Raw genomic sequence first — 17,615 nt, forward strand, 5'->3', positions numbered from 1 at the left:
CAAGCGACCACTTCACCCATGGCCCACTACGGCAGGTAAGAGCGGCTCGTCTTGAGCGTTGTGCACAGAGGACACAAGTAACATTAGATGCTAAGAGAAAAGGAGTACTTGTGGCACCTTAGAGCCTTTTCTTTTTGCGAATACAGACTAACACGGCTGTTACTCTGAAACCTGTCATTAGATGCTAAGGAATCTGTGGGCAAAATGTATTTTTATGCAAATGCAGGAGAGCCACATCTGACTTGGCAAGTTAGCCAGCGACAGTGACAAACAAGCTGAGAACATCTGTTATACATGCAAGTGACATTTTCTTCATTAAAATTCGATGCATTTCACCTGATTTCCCAATTCTAAATTGGTCCTGGGAGGTATAAGCCAAGTCAAGAACAGCAATTATAACAGTTGGGCTAGTTCCGGCAACAGGTCTGTGTTGCTAAAACAAGCAGGCAGAGGTGCAGTGGAAACTCCGCAGAGAAGTTGCAAGTGACCCTGTAGAGCCCTTTTGGAATCTTTGAAGCCAGCCGGAAAGGCTTCTGAGGAAATAGCTCTCACACGCCCTGCTGATTTCCTTCCTCAGGGCGATGCTCTGATACACCAAGCACCACATCCATTTAACACGCTTCGTCACACTGGAGCAGGGTGGAGCAACCCCTTGTGAATGTCAGTCTGTTGGCTATAACCACAAACTACAGATCAAACCACCCCACTTGTACAATTAATACTTATGTTAAGCACTCAAGGAATTCAGGGGCAGGGGACTGGAGCATTTTCCTTACATCTTTTTGTGGAAATCTGGGTTCTAAAGCCAACCCTCCCACCCCTACCCCTACCCCCCAAAACTCATGTGTTTCATTCCAGTCCCCATTTATGCAATCCACCAGAATACTGCAAAAATCAGCATGGCTGGTAGTTTCTCCAGCGAAGAGGCCCTGAATTAAATAGGGGAGAGTACTGCTGGTAAGAATCCCATTCTTTGCCTAAAACAGGGAGTGGAAGGAGGGATTAACTGTTAAATAGAAGGGCATGTTGTAGATAGAATTAAGGACCACTGGCACAGCCCTATGGGAGCTACTGCCGGGGACAGCAGTGGATTGATGGTGCTGACAAAGCTGTGTGGGGGAAGATTGCACTGTGCCTGCCTGTACTTGCCTCTGGTCAGTGCTATTCTTCCTTCCCTGTAACCAGCACTAAATTGACAAGCCAACAAAAAGTAAAAGCCAGTTGTTGCTTAAGCAGCAGGAGTGAAATTCTATCAAGCCTCTCCTGCTCTGTACAGAAACAGCCTTTTGCCATGTTTTGTACCAGTTGAAGCACATTTTCAAACTCTTGGTAAAAAGATAGTGAAGACTTGAGTTACTTCGCTTTGGATTTTGCTCCTTTGCTGACTGCTTCCTGATAAAAGGTTTTAGCTTTGGAGCATGCAGATATATGGCAGAGATGCATACGTTACACAACATTTGTGTCTGCACTGAGGCGGGAAGTGGAATGGCTTAATTTAGATGGGGATGGGTGAGACTTGTCCAGAGAAGTGCCAAAAGAATTGTGATTTTTACGCAAGATGAAAAATGGGAGGGGAAGAGCAAAGAAGGTTCCTTCGTAATGTGGAGATGCTGAAGTCTGAATTTGGGAGGAGACAGAAACTACCGTGCAGAGAGTGTTGCCTCAATTCACGGCCGATATAAATTGGCCTTGCCCTAGTGCAGTTAGAGCTGTGACTATTTGCAGCAGCTGAGAATCTGGCCCTGTATTCACAGCATAGGAAGACAGGCCATCACAGGTGTAGTAGAAAGGGAGAACCTGAAACATGAGGCCTGGTATCAGAGCCCTGGACTAAAGTAGTAGTCAGGCCCTGCTGATATAAAGCAAAAAAGTTAAAGTTAGCAAAAGTGATCTGGCCCTATTATAATACATGCCTGCTTGCAAGTTCACAGAACCTGAATGAACAGGGCTGGTACTGCAAAACCACACACATTCCTAAGAAGTGCTAGGCACAGGACACTCACAGAAACACATTCCAGAAGGGTGGTACCAGAACACCCCATATCAAGTAAGTTACAAACGCATGCCCCAAAGGTAAAAGGAACATGTTGTCTCCTCCTAGAGATAAGGTCAGGATGACACTGATGGAAACCAGCAGGTATGATTGAACCAGCACGTACAAGGTAAAGGGTGGTGAGGAAGTAGATCAAGAGAATTTGAATGCAGGCCTCTATATTGAGCAGGAGTCGGGCTAACTCTATCTTTAATAACGTGAGATTTTTAGAAGCAGAGATAGTGCAAAGCGAGTGGGAAAAGAATTGTGAGAGAGGCTGTTGTGACCTTGTATTAGATAAGAATAGAATGTAGATGATAAGAGAAATGGTAAGAAAAATAAGATATCATGCAGGAATATGTATAAACAATATGCAGCTGTTGATTACTGTCTGTAATAAAGATATAAATACTTGCTCCAATTGTTTATCTTTGAGAGACCTGCCGAGGTGGGGGGAACCCTGTGTCCTAGGGCACTCTGTCCCTCTGTGCAATTGCTTGAGACAGTAAAGTGTATCTGACCTGCTGCACCCAACCTGAGAGTGAGAACTGTGTTTTCCTCTGACAGTGGTAACTAACCAGGTCAGAGGGGCAATACGTAACATGTTTGTGTGGGTGTATAAAGAAGGGTCTCAGAGGGCATGTCTTTGTCTGGCCCAGGAGGGAACAGAAAGTCATAAGAACGGCCATACGGGATCAGACCAATGGTCCATCTAGCCCACTGTCCTGTCTTCCAACAGTGACCAATGCCAGGTGCCCCAGAGGGAATGAACAGAACAGGGAATCATCAAGTGATCCATCCCCTGTCACCCATTCCCAGCTTCTGGCAAACAGAGGCTAGGGGCACCATCCCTGCCCATCCCTGGCTCGTAGCCATTGATAGACCTATAATCCATGAACTTATCTAGTTTTTTTTTAATCAACATATTCTGGCAATGAGTTCCACAGGTGGACTGTGCGTTGTGTGAAAAAATGCTTCCTTTGTTTGTTTTAAATCTGCTGCCTATTAAAGTCCTGCCATTCACTGAGCCAGTCCGTTGTTACAGGCATACATGTGCTAGCGTAACCGTAGACATTGATCTGGGGAGCTAGGACCATGCTCTGTCAACAATAAACCTGGCTAGGTGCCTTTGCTACTGAAATGGGGCTGGGGTTTGTATTGGGCAATTCAATTGAAGTCTGCTGTGTCTCCTAGCTGCACAGAGCTGGGACAGCACACTGAAACAACACACACAGCCAACCCTACCATAAGTGGGTAAAGCCCACTTTGATCACAGCAACCAACAGCATGTGCTTTATGGTAGCTCCTCTCAGAAAGAGTCCCTGACCCTTACTTTGCTGCCTAAAGAGGAGCCAAGTTCTTTTGAAAAATCAATTGCAGGGGTTGAGATTTTAAAGTCTAGCTGGCCCCAGGTGGGTGATGAATTTTCAGAGTAGCTCTTCTTGATAAAGCTTTTAGCTTTGCAACATGTAGATCTTTGGCTGAGCCATGGACAATGAAAGCCTTACATAATGTTTCTGTATGCTCAGAAATGGAATGATCTCATGTAGTAGGGGACAGTGATGGACAAATATCTGCTCTCCTACACAGTGTTTCCTTTGGCAAAAAGGAACTGGAAGAAAAGCTGAGGTGGTCACTGCAGACTGCATCTGCCGACACAATTGTCAGCACCGGAGAGGGATGGGCTACAAACTACAGTTCAATACTCTATTTGCAGCATGGGAAGGAGGTGGGCTAAGTGAGCACAACTCAGTTTGAACATTTCACCTGTTGTGATCACTAAATGGAATAGGTTGGGAAGCACATAGGGAGTCTATTCCAGGTGAGGGAAGCATAGATTTAGCAGAGGCTACTGGTGCTTGCCCTGAAGGGAGCATGCCTGGGGCTGGCCTTGTAAAGACAAGGACAAGGGGGGCTAATTCATCCCCATGCTAGATACTGCTTTTGTGTTTTGGGTCCAGCTGCAACTTGTTCAGCCTCAGTGCAGGTTAGAGCAGCCTTCTGGCTACCCTACCTTGTGCAGGGCTGTGTTTGTGACCAAGAAGCTGGGAATAAGCAAAGTGCAGCACAGGTCCACCCACATGTCCATGCCCCGGAAATGCCCCCAGGACACACACTACTGGAAACCCCTGCAGGGCTGCATCAGAGCCATCAGATCCATGGACTGTCTGGCTGAGAAGCAGAGAGATGAACAGGGCTCCGCCCCATAATTCCAGCCTCTACATCACTATGTGGCTCTGGCTCTAGGGTAGGTTGACTAGATGTCCCGGTTTTATAGGGACAGTCCTGATTGAGGAGGCTCTCTTATATAGGCTCCTATTACCCCCAACCCTCTCCTGATTTTTCACATTTGCTGTCTGGTCTCCCTACTCTGGGGGCAGTAACTGAGCCCTTAGGTTTCACAGCTGAGATTGGGCAATAAGTGCAGATTGAAACAAAGAATGAGTAACTGACATGAATATGACGACCAAGCACCAACATCCTCAAAGTTTTATATCAGGGCAATAAAAGGCTCTTTGATTAGTCAGTGATGACACAGGAGGAAGATAAGTGCAACAAAGGGTGGAATCGCAACGAAATGTGCTACTGATTGAATAATAGAAAATGCTGCTAAATCTCTTGGTCAATCTTTAAGGAGAATTAAGCTTCATTCACTACAATATACTGTAGTGAGCAAGATGCTAAAAGGGCTCTGTTTTTCCCAGGAATCTGATTTTTAGCAAGTCATTTTGCTCCTTCGAGGAGTTCTTCTTGAATAGGGGGAGCAGTTCTAGAAAAGCTCCACAGCACGCTGGAAGGACCTTACACTCGCAGGAGCCAGGAGCCATAGTCCCGTTTGACCCAAGGGAACAGGTCCATGAGCAACGGAACAGGCCGAGTAAGTCGTCATATCCCATTCATCCCCTGCAGTGAGTACAGGCTTGTTTTAGCAAATCCTCAAGTGTCCTGCTCTTATACATACAAAGCTGGGTCATGCACTTGTTATGTAAACATTAGCAGAACTCTATGCTGCGGTAAAAAGTCAAAATCAAGGGGTCCCTGAATTGAAAAAGTAATTTGTGGGGTGGTTCTTCCCACCACCTCTAGATTTCTCCACTTCTGGTGAAGATGCTCCGGCCCTGGAACTATTTCACAGGTAACAAAGGGACAAGGCCAGACTGCAGAAACAGGCCCTCTGCTACCAGCCTGACACATACTCACACAGAGCTCTACGTATGTAAGTGCACCAATAACCAAAACTTCTGTTAGCCCAACAGATCAGGACAACAGTCTTATCTCCACCAGACTGTGATTATACAGGCTTCGAGGGCAAGTTTGTAAGATTATGAATGCACTTCCATAGCACACACAGTATACTTCCAAACTCATTTCAGATGCTAATTAGACATAAAACCAAGAACTGGGACCCAATCCTGCTGCCCTTAGTCACATGAATCATCCTAGGGACTTCTATAAATGACAGCTTTTGTGAGGAAGGGCTGCAGGATTGGGCCTTTGGAAGAGAAATCTAAGGAATAGTAGAGCCATTAATTAGATCATGACAAATTCCCATGAAGGGGCAGATGCTGAGAGGTGATCAGCAGCTGCATTTTCCATAGATAGCTATGGGAGTTGTGGTACTCAGATTTTTAAGGTGGTGGTGGGGATAGGGAGCCCCCCCCAAAAAATTTGCATGTACCAGCATATGCTGCTAGAATTCAAAGGCTCACCAATGGCATGTGAATTTGTTCTGATTTTTTTTTCAGAAGTAAGCGTCCATATCATTACTCTCCCAGTGAAAAGGAAAACCCAGAGGCCTCTAAAGTAGGCACAGACTGACAATTACCAACCACCTACCAGAATATGTAGTTGGTGAGAATGATCACTGGCCCTGAACCACTTCCACAGTTTTGATAGCTGCCTTTAGTCTCCCCCTTCCCAGGAAGGGCTCGGTTTTGTTCCTCTGACCAGAGTGGAGTGAAGTATTTATTACTCAATATGAGTAAGGGTGACAGGATAGTGGGGTAGGTACTGCACAAAATGATTGTTGAAGAGTGGCCTCTAGTGGTAGATGGGCACACAGTAAAGATCACATTGCCTACCTCCATCCAGGATAGCACGGGAAAGCAGTCGTGATGAGAAGTAAGAGGCTGTGGGTCAAATTCAACTCAGACTCTCTGCAAGTAGAGAGACTGCCTTGGCATGTGTGTTGCAGTGTGATGCTGCAGAGTACAGGGGAGACAAGCAGCCCGAACCGCCCAAAGCAGCCAGAGACGCAGCTTGGATGCGCTGAGTCAGCGTAACTTCTGGGCTGAGCACCTAAGGATCCTCAAGCCGGATTGAAATTGCTCCCTGACGCCACGAGCTCTCCCCACAGCAAGTCACCCCCTGGCCCACTCTGCACCCAGTAGTCCTCACAGGTCTGAGGAGACAAGCTTTCCCCATCTGCAAAGGCTGAGTCTGCATGGTATGTCTCTGCTGCCATTCTTTTCCCATAGCTGCTCCTGGCTTTACACAGCTAAGGTTTCTCACTGGAGGAGACAGCAGCACTGGTACATTTGGCATAGGGACAATCACAAGTGACGTTATTCTCAGAGCAGCCCTATGCTAACCCTTCCCGAGCAAAGCCTCCTCTGCAGTAATGATTTCTGAGACAGAGGCATTTACCAGCCATCTTTCCTACTTACCCTATTGCCCAAATTAATCCCTGCTGTTACCCCAGGAATGTAGCTGAATCAGTGATTTCTTGGGGTCCATCAACAGTGGTTAAAGAGCTAGAAACTGGCGTGTCCCCCTTATTCCACAGGACAAGCTTCCCTTCCACTACTTTGCTAGTTTGATTCAACCCTGACCACTCTAGGTGCGAGGGGAAAGGTCAGACGGCTCACTGGGCTGGAGGAGGAGCAGGAATTAGTTCAGTGAAATGATCCTTTAAACACCCTGGGCATCTGCCTGCCTTACAGCCAAAGGGACAAAGTTATAAAAACAGACAACTGGCAGTTGTTACAATTCCATTTTATTATAGCCCTGCAGGGCAGAAATTACTACTTGATCACAAAGGCATAGGTCAGAGAACACCCCTATCATTTACTGAGGGAAATGGCTCAGTTGGTTGCTTCTCTACAATTTAGATTGCTATCTACTCCTGATGCGTGTGCAGCTGAGGACAGCTATTAAGTGCCTTGGGGGATAGCAGATTTCAAAAACGGCTTTCTTCAGTTTGACAAGGCTGAGTGTCCTTAAAAGGAAGCATCCTGCTGACTTCATAATTGAGCAGACAAGGCGGCCTAGAGGGTTTTTTCAGCCGCTACACATTTTAGAGTGGTGCAGGAATTTATCATCGTCACCACTGCTCTGAATGTGTGGGGAAATTGGGCAGTTAAATACCGATTCAACGCTTCGAGTGGGTGTTTTGGTGCATTAAAGTTAAATGTAAGCAGCAATTATGGGATGTCTACAAAGCCGAGGTTAGACTTGAGTTTCCTTTTGCATGATATGTAAAGCTTGTTATCAACTGGTAATTTGCTTCCATGCTACTTGGTCAACTTACCTAAGGAAAACCAAATCTCACTCTTTCCTTCACTATAACCCCTAAAACCTATATGAGGGCCTGAAATCCCTCGTTTATCAAGTGGAAACTCAAATTTGTGAAATTCAAGGGGAAAACAAAAAAATCCTAAGAACTGCACCCAGGAAGGAAATCGGATCCCCTGTTTACCGCCTATTCTGAGTTATTAGCTCTATTAGCAAGTTCTATGAAATCAGTAAGTCATCCTGGATGTAGTGTAATTATATAAACTGCATCCAAAGGGGAGAGAGAGTATCACAATATGGATCACAGGTCTCAGCTATTCATTGTGACTTTAGCTCCAGCTCCAGCTTCTTAATCTCCAGATACAGCTTCTGCACTTCCAGCTGAGTTCTCAGTCTCTCCAGAGACACCCCACACTCATTGACCTCTTTTACAGAAGCCATCTCACACACATCAGAAGTGCTTTGCTTTTTCTGTAAAACAGAGGGAACATGCTTATGCTACAGCAGAGAAGGACTCACCCTCTCAAGTATGCTTGCTCCTTTTTGAGTCTGAACCATCATCCAGTGTGTTACATGCATCTGCCTCAGGGCCTGAGCATGCTGCTGTGCACCCTCACATCTAGTCAGTTCTACAGAAACTGACTGTGCTAAGCAACAGTGATGAGGTTTCGAGCAACCTAAGGTTTGGCACAGATTATAAACCCATTGGGCAGGAACCAGCCCTCCTTTTACAAAGAGCTGAGCACACTAATCTCTCACTAATTAGTAACACTTGAATTGCCTAGAAAACCTGACTTTTGTAATAGGGAAGTTTTCCTCCTGTTGTGATTTTTACCCACCAAATTTTATTTTGCATGGAGCAGCTGCTATAAAAGGAAGAAAGCTTCTCTAAAAATAGGAGATGGGTGTAGCGAGGGATGATGTGTTTTGTTTTCAGATAATTTTTTTTTTTGCCATATGGTGTATCAATGGCACATGTCCCCACCCGATTGCAAAGACCTCATGAAGTTAAGTCTTTGCTTCATTAAATCAATGCATGGTTACTACTATTCTTTAGATTAGAAATTGGGCAGGGTGCATCAAGAAACCCAACTGGGCAGTGATACTTACACACACCGGTAATGCCGTCCAGTTACCGTCTGCTAAACAAGTAATACTACATCTGTCTGTTGCAGGCAGCTGGGAATGGCTTGAAAACTGGTACCCAGGAGAACATTTGAAAGGAAGGGTTTCATTCACATGGTACCACATTTTTTCATCCAGTGCATTGACCATGCTTCCAGTTTGCACCTCTGGCTTCTGACACCCAGCTGCAAAGAAAACGCAGAAGAGAAGGTAGTTCATTGAGAGGAGCAGATGCACTGTGAATGCTGGTTGTTGCTCGAAATGGAAGAGAAAATAAACTGTGGGTAAAGGGTCTTGAGTGTATTTCACTGGAGTTCTGGTTTATAAACAACCCATGAAACCAGCTACCCCGTTGACACTCACTCTATAGAGAGAAAGAGGGTCCATGATTGAGCATGGAGCCAACCATGAAGTGAATTGGAACAGGTGTTCAGCACCTTTCAGGATTGAGCTCAGTGACTATCAAGCCATCCAATCAACACCTACAATGAGGCTTTCGATTCCAGTCCCACCATTCTACCAAACCAAGACCTAAAGAAAAGCATGAGTTAAACACAGAAATCCCATCCAGTATTTCATACGACTGGCATTTCATGGAGGTGTCAAGCTGGGGCAGCAGAGCACAGGTGCTTTTTGGGGATAGTTAACATGCAGTTTGTTCCTGTGCACACTTGTGGTAAAAACCTCTTCACTTTATTGCACTCAGACTCCTCTGCAGCAAGGGACAAGTGCTCGGAAGTCAATGGAGTCACCTGGGATTTTCACTGGTGGAATGAAGAGCAGAACGTGCTCCTTAACAGTGTCTTACACTCTTATAGGGACTTTCACCTTGAAGGATCCCATAGGACTTTTCTAGATACTACATGGATTTGTACATAAAAGGAACCCCTTCCCCACTGAAATGCAGCCTCTTCTAGGGCAGGGCACAGTCTCCAAGCAGACAGAGGTTCATGTTAAGTCTGAGACAAGGAACAACCAAAACTAGTGCACTTATGGCAGCTGACCTATTTCCAGGCAATTCACTGAAAACCATGCCACATAGAAACAGATCATTTCCTTTAAAAAAAAATTCTAGGCAGAGGTTAAGCTTTAGTCTCCAGGGGCAGCTGCAGCCAAGAGTTTCTTCCTGCACTAGATTTGCAATGACTTTGGGACTGACAATATCCTGAACAAACCATATGGAATTAAGATTTACTTAATTTTATGAACTTTAATCTTATTGAATTAGGGTTAATACCTTTGGGATCCACAAAATACAACAGAAGCAAAGGAATTCAAAGTTAAGGACAAAACAGCATCTGGGGTGCCCTATTTTATCCAGATGAGCTTTTTTCTTAAAGCTGAATATCCTTTTGGTATGGTTTTACAGAAGCTACAAAAAATAGTGACATTTACACCAAGGGGGCTCTCCACTCCAAATTCCATTTTGCTCTGTGTCAGATATGACGACGACTAGATGCCTCTCCAATATGTGAGAAAGTCTGTGCCTCTTGGTACAGTATTACAGCTGTAAATTACTGTTGATCCATAGGTGTAATGATTATTACGGTCACTGGAATACCTCGGTCATAAATATAAAGGGAAGGCTAATAACCCTTATGTATGCAGTAACAAAATCCCTCCTGGCCAGAGGTACAGAATCCCCGTACCTGTAAGGGGTTAATCAGTTCAATTAACCGAGTTGGCACCTGACCAGAAGGACCAATGGGAAAAGATGATACTTTCAAATCTGGGGGGAGGTTTTGTTTGTGCTCTTTATCTGTTCCCCTCTCCGGCAGAGAGGGTCCGAGCAGGAAAAAACATCTCCTAGAAACATACTTGAAGTGAGCATCTAAAATTACAAAAATTGTAAGCAAGGCATGGAAATGCGTGAGATTATCTTTTGTTTTAGCTTGTGAATTTTCCATATGCTAAGAGGTAATTTCATTATGTTTTGTAACAGGAAAGCAGAGTCAGAGGGCAATCCTCTGTGTTTTATATCTTTTTATCTACCCTGTAAAGTTATCTTCCATCCTGATTTTGCAGGTGTGATTTTTATTTTATTTTTTAAATAAAATTCTTTTTAAAAACCAGATTGATTCAGTGTCCTAAAAACTAGGAGTTTGGTCTGTGCTCACATGGTAACCAATTGCTTAGTATATTATTCTCAAGCCTCCCCAGGAAAGGGGGTGAAGGAGCTTGGGGGGGGGGGATAGATCTCCAAGTTGCCCCTCCCTGAATGTTTGTTTAAATCACTTGGTGGTGGCAGCAATACTGTCCAAGGACAAGGAAAGGAATTTGTGCCTTGGGGAAGTTTTTAACCTAAGCTGGTGGAATATAAGCTTGGGGAGGGGTCTTTCATACTGGTCCCCACATCTGTACCCCGAGTTCAGATTGGGGAGGGATCCCTGAAAACCTCCCACTCTTGATTTCTGGAGGCGGACGACATGGAATTTCTAGAATATATTACAAGTTAAGAAAAAAGCATTTAACGGAAGGGAGAAAAACTGCCATAGCAACAAGCAGCATTTGATAATGGGGGTTTGTGGTTAAAACAAGTGCAAAACCACCACCAAAAACCATCAGAAAAGGAGAAAATGGAGGAGCTGTAAATATGTACAGTTATGTTAGCAGCATAATGGGGAAAGGAAATGCTAAGGTAGTAGATGAACAGGAAAAAAGCTCTGAAAAACCTGAAAAAAAAAAAGGTCAATGCATTTGCACTGGAAATCAGGGACTTGTTTTCTTAGTGCCTTCTGAAGGAAAAGTTATCAGTAAGATGTTATCATTCATATTCAATTGGAAAACCTGAGTTTATTTTGATAAAACTTTATTACATAGGAAACTAGAAGTAAAAATGTAAATGTTATGGACATTAAAGGAAACGTTAGCAGAACACAACTTTTGCTAGAAATGCAGTTAGCCTCTATGCTTAATTAATCCTGGTATATGGTGAAGTTACATTGGAATCCTTTTCCTTATAATTACTCAAAAATAATTAAAAGAACAAGCCCCCGATGTATGCAGAAATCTAAAGCTTATTGTCTAGAATGAAATAATCTGACTAGCCTTCCATTAAAAATTTATCTGAGAACAATTTCCATAATAGCAGCAAAGATATTTTCCATTAAATGCCTTGTACATTTATGGCACTGGATGAATAAAATGTCCTAAGAGTCTGAAAAAAGCAAGCATCGTTTAGCTCTCACATACAAACAATAAATCTGAACCCGAACACAGCAAAACAAGTTGAATTCATAAAATTTTCTACAAATAAGTCATGGAAAAAAGCCTACTGTGATACAAAGGAAGTAACAGGATTATACATGAAAACCTATCCTGGTCACCTAAAATCAGTCAAACTCAAATCAGTTTTAAAACCATTTTCTTCAATATAATTTAGACAGAAAGAATTTGACACTGCCATAAATTCCATGTTGACTATTAATCACAAGGTGACAGTTGTGTTAATAGTTATAAACAGGTAAAGTTTATTCCTGATTTTCAATAAGTGAATTTGACCCATATGAGCTAGCTACCAGTAAGCTTTGGGGATTTTCAACAGTCTTCCTCAGACTGGTACCTCCATTAGCTTTTAAAATGGTGAAACAAACACAAGACTGAACATTTTAACAATACTTATTTTCTGTACTAGTGAATTCATTTTACAGCACAATTTGCCTAAACTACTCACATGAACTGGCAATACCAGAACAGAATCATAAATGTATAAAATCCACTTACCTTCACAAAATGGAAGTTTATGATTCCATGTGACCCTTGTTCCATCAATCACACACTGACTAGTATCATGTCCAACTAATCTGAACCTAAACAAGAACATTTTTTAAAAGGCAAAATTTCTTAACAAATTACTCAACTTCTAAACCATCAGCTCAGATATTTGCAGTATACTTCTGTTCTGCCAGCAGGTGGTGACACTGAATTTCAGGTGATTCCATTCTCATTATAAAACAAGAGTTCTTGTTTTGCTAAGTATTCTGATCAAAGCCAGAAAATAGGAAGTGAGAAAAGTGAATCCAGCTAACAGAAGGATTGACATCTGAGTTTTACATATTAGAGGTACCCAGTTCACCACTACTGATTCTCTGAAAATTACCAAAGCAATGCCAAAGATACTGTAGGAAGAGGAAAATAATTGGCTACCAAATTCAGAACTAACACTCAGTGTAAGAGCTCAGTGCATTCTGTTTTTCTTTGTTTGATGCTTGACCCTATATCCCAAACATCTAGAAAGAGGCAGATGAAGTTATTAATACAAATAACAAAATTCTGCCCTATGTATTTAATTATACCATTATAAATTTCAGAGTAGCAGCCATGTTCGTCTGTATCTGTAAAAAGAAAGGAGTACTTGTGGCACCTTAGAGACTAACACATTTATTTGAGCATGAGCTTTCATGAGCTACAGCTCATTTCATCAGATGCATACAGTGGAAAATACAGTGCGGAGATTTATATACATAGAGAACACGAAACAATGGGTGTTACCATACAGACTGTAACAAGAGTGATTAGGAAAGGTGAGCAGGAGAGTTGGGGGAGGAGAAGAGAGAAGAGAACCTTTAGTACTGATAATCAAGGTGGGCCATTTCCAGCAGTTTACAAGAACAGTAGGAGGGGAAACAAACAAGGGGAAATGGTTTTACTTTGTGTAATGACCCATCCACTCCCAGTCTTTATTCAAGCATAAGTTAATTGTATCTAGTTTGCAAATTAATTCCAATTCAGCAGTCTCTTGTTAGAGTCAGTTTTTGAAGTTTGTTTGTGCCAGCAATGCCCCTCTGCCATGTACATTGGCCAGACTGGACAGTCTCTATGTAAAAGAACAAATGGACACAAATCAGACGTCAAGAATTATAACATTCAAATACCAGTCGGAGAACACTTCAATCTCTGGTCACTCGATTACAGACCTAAAAGTGGCAATTCAACAAAAAAACTTCAAAAACAGACTCCAAGGAGAGACTGCTGAATTGGAATTAATTTGCAAACTGGATACAATTAACTTAGGCTTGAATGAAGACTGGAAGCAGATGGGTCATTACACAAAGTAAAACGATTTCCCCTTGTTCGTTTCCCCTCCTACTGTTCTTGTCAACTGCTGGAAATGGCCCACTTTGATCACTACAAAAGGTTCCTTCCCCGCCCGCCCCCACCGCTCTCCTGCGGATAATAGCTCACCTTACCTGATCACTCTCCTTACAGTCTGTATGCCAACACCCATTGTTTCATGTTCTCTGTGTATATAAAGTCTCCTCACTATATTTTCCACTGCATGCATCCGATGAAGTGAGCTGTAGCTCACGAAAGCTTATGCTCAAATAAATTGGTTAGTCTCTAAGGTGCCACAAGTCCTCCTTTTCTTTTTACAATTATAGATGTGTAACAAAATATAAACACCAAAAATAATCTTTGAGAAATGTTTATAAATGCAAACAGCTTTTTGGGGGGACCTATTTAAAAAAAGCCATTCCAAGATTTGAAAGCAAATCTTTTCATATTTGAATCCAAGGTACTAAAAAGGGTAGGTTCACACAGTGGAAACTCTGACCCAACCTTCTTTGCATTGAACATGCAGAACAGCTAAAAAGTTACAGCTATTTCAGGAACTTCGTACTCCAGAATGCCCCGCTGAAGGTTTGTCATAATTTGCTATCTCGTCAGTACAAAGGGTCTACAACAGAGGAAGGAGAAAAGTTTAAAAAAAAAAAATCTCACTTTGACATCCTTACCCTTTGTCACAAGAAAATGTAATGTTTGAACCAAACAGGAGATCTGTGATATGAATCTTGCCATTAGCTAGGTCTCCTGGATGTCCACATGATTTTCCTAAAGAGAGGATATAACGGGAATTAGATTTTTTTTTTGGTATGTTCTGTTAGAAAAAAAAGATAACTAAAGGGAAATAATAAGTAACCCACATTTTGGCATATGACTAATGTAAAGCTAAGTGTTACATTAATTTAAAAGGCCTAAGACAAGACAAAGGCCCTCAAATGTGATGAATTTACATATTGTTGCGTTATGAGTGGAATGGATAGGACCCGTGCCCTTCTAGTGACATATCCCTATTGGTTATAAGCTATCACATTGCCAAGCTACAAATTACTAGGAACCCAAATCAAGTGAATTATACAGAAGATAATACAACAAGATGCCAAAAATTGTGGCCGACTTGAAGAGCCCTATCCTGCAAGATGCACTTTTACTTTCCAGAAGGATGTGAGAGCTGAAGAATTATACCCAACGTTTCCTTTCTCAAGGAAAGCATAACCCTCCACACAGCACTCCCAGCCCACAGAGAAAGAAAAACAATTTAAGTGATATCACCGTCACAGCAATGCAAATCAGTATCACTAAGTCATGGGCTTGGCACGCTTTTGTCAATAACGACATGCAATGTCTGCATTAGTCTCGTCTCCATGTGCAGTCCTGGCCCTATTGAAAGGAAGTGTTGCCACTGACTTCAAGTAGGCCAGAATTTCATCTTCTGTGTTAGAGTTTTACATTTGAATCTTTATGAGAGCTTTATGCTCCACCTAAAAAATCCAAACAATTCTGTCTGAAAAACAGTGTCCCTTTCAAGCTCCAAATCAAATGTTACAAAATCCTCATTCCAGTCCAGAAGAGCCTTTAACCTGTTAGTGTTTTCTGAACTCTAGAGTGTGTGGAAGGGTTGCAGAGGGAAGAGAGGAGAAAAACCTTACTTCGACAAAACTCTTCGGGTTCTGACCACACCAATTGTCTTTTGCAAAGAAGAGTGGACTGTGCTTTATAGACTTTTTGGTAACCTGGGTGGCAGTTATAGCTCACTGTGCTCTCAGATGGAAAGTATGTCCATGTCTTAAACTCATCCAGCAGCTCAGCAAAGCTTAGCGTTGGTGGGGCACCACAACTACCTATGGGAAAAAAAAGAAACATTTTAACTTTGGGGAAAACCCCCTAAACGCTTTAGTTTATATTTGTTTGTAACTAAGCCTTAATTGACACAAAGGCTGGGATTTTCAAAAGAACCTAGGAAAGTTTCAATGGGTTTTGGGCATAAAACTTCCTTAGGCCCTTTTGAAATCCCAGCTTGAGATCTTAAAACAAGGAGTACAAAGAGCAGCTTGCACTACCAATCTGTGAGGCACAAGGTAAGAAAAACATAAAATACTGTGTGTTTAGATACTTATTTTAAAAGAAAATCCTAAATCCACAGAACAAGCGTGACTAGTTAAGCAGTGGTAAGATCATAGAATATCAGGGTTGGAAGGGACCTCAGCAGGTCATTCTAGTCCAAACCCCTGCTCAAAGCAGGACCTATCCCCAATTTTTGGCCCAGATCCCTAAATAGTCCCCTCAAGGATTGAACTCACAACCCTGGGTTTAGCAGGCCAATGCTCAAACCACTGAGCTATCCCTCCCCCCAGACTCGAGCAGAACTGCTGTGTAACCATCTAGACAATTTGACAAGGGCACTTTGAAATTATCTCAGAGCTCCAGTTAGCTTAATCAAATATCCATTGGACCCTGTAAATTAAAAAAAAAAGAGCAAAAGTGGAGAGGAGGAAGAAACAGGAATGGAAGAATAGAAATATAGATACCTATTTTCCACCTGAAGAGGAAACTGGCATCAAATAAACTGAAAATCTGCAAGCGGACTCTGGGATGGCTGTCAGCACAACAAACTAGGAATGTAACACCCTAACCCTTGTTGGACTAGATGACCTCCCCAGGACTCTTCCAACCCTAATCTTCTATGAAAAGATAGAGACTGTTTAACAGACTTCTAGGAATTCGGCAATCCCTGTAATCTATTTCCTTGTGGGCAAGGTGGACGCACTGTTCCCATCACCGCTTTGACGCTGGTTTGCTGGAGAGGTTGGTCACTTTTACACCCCCGGCAGGAGCGTGCACCGCAGTGCAAGCCCCCGGGCAGAGGGTGTACGGCCCGGTCGTTACGACCCCTGGCCCGTTACGGTCCATCCCGCTCGAACGATCACCGCCCGCCACCAGCCGGTTCTCCTCCCGCCCCAAGTCACGGTTTCGGGGGGCGGGACCAGCCTGGCGCGGGACAGGCAAGGCTCGGAAACCAGCGAGCACTGGGGGAGGCGAGCCCCGCCGCGACTCACTGCGAGCCCCGGCCAGGGGCAGCGGCAGCAGGAGCATCAGCAGCGCCAGGAGCCCCCGGGCGCCGGGCCGGCAGCGCGGAGCCGAGACCATGGCAGCTTCGGGGCACTCGCGGGGCGAGGGCTGCAGAGCGTCTGCAGCAGCCCCGGCCCCGGGCTAAGGGGGCGGAGCCATGCGGGAAAGGGGCGGAGCTTCCGCCGGGCGGGGCGGGGCTGGTGTCACTGCTGGGCACCCACGTGCTGTCCGGGCAGCAGGTGCGGGGGTCGGCCTGCGCTTGGCCGGGGTCACGGGTTCGCCCCCGGGGTCCTCGCCCTGCCTGCGGCGTGGGAGCTCGCACAATCCCCGCCACCCCCGGGCTCGGAGCAGCTGCGGGGCGTGTGCGCATCGCGGGGAGTGTCAGTGAGGTGCCCAGCCGGCCGCGGGTTTCCCGCCCCTCCGTGCCCCCCCGCGGAGCGCAGCAGCCCCCCAGTCTCCGCAGCCGGGGGGTCTCCCTGCCGCCCCCACGCGGGGCCTCGCCCTGCAAAGACAAACCTCTGTCGGGGCTGGTTCCAGCCTCTCTCCACCCCGACCCAGTGCCGCTGCCCGCGACCCGTGTTCGAGCCAAGGGAGCGTCCTAAGGGGAGTAGGAATAAAGCCGCTTGGGGTGGGGCGGGTTGCGTTCCAGCAGGGAGCAGCACAACCGAGTGGGATCCGGGTCTTTCCTGTAGTCACTTGCGGGATCCAGCGCTAGACAAACATTCTCGGATCAGTTCAGTGGAAGGAAGTGGTTACCTAGGGATGTAAAAAACACCCCCCTCCCCCTCGCTCTTGGGTTCTGGGGAATTCAACC

The 17,615-nt window shown here is 44.4% G+C and overlaps 2 protein-coding genes across 3 annotated transcripts in view; both read right to left on the bottom strand.

The window, feature by feature from the left end:
* Positions 1-17,615, bottom strand: part of LOC125625224 (C4b-binding protein alpha chain) — a 106,599-nt gene that overhangs the window by 59,702 nt on the left and 29,282 nt on the right. The window lies entirely within an intron of this gene.
* On the bottom strand, positions 7,012-16,959 carry LOC125625232 (complement decay-accelerating factor-like). Its single transcript, XM_048827071.2, has 6 exons — positions 16,789-16,959; positions 15,382-15,573; positions 14,407-14,503; positions 12,395-12,480; positions 8,657-8,856; positions 7,012-8,017 (listed from the first exon to the last, which is right to left on the bottom strand). Exons 1-6 carry the CDS (start codon positions 16,877-16,879, stop codon positions 7,865-7,867), a joined length of 819 nt encoding a protein of 272 aa, XP_048683028.2. The 5' UTR covers positions 16,880-16,959; the 3' UTR covers positions 7,012-7,864.

Source organism: Caretta caretta, chromosome 21, assembly GCF_965140235.1.
Source record: "Caretta caretta isolate rCarCar2 chromosome 21, rCarCar1.hap1, whole genome shotgun sequence".
NCBI lineage: Eukaryota > Metazoa > Chordata > Testudines > Cheloniidae > Caretta > Caretta caretta.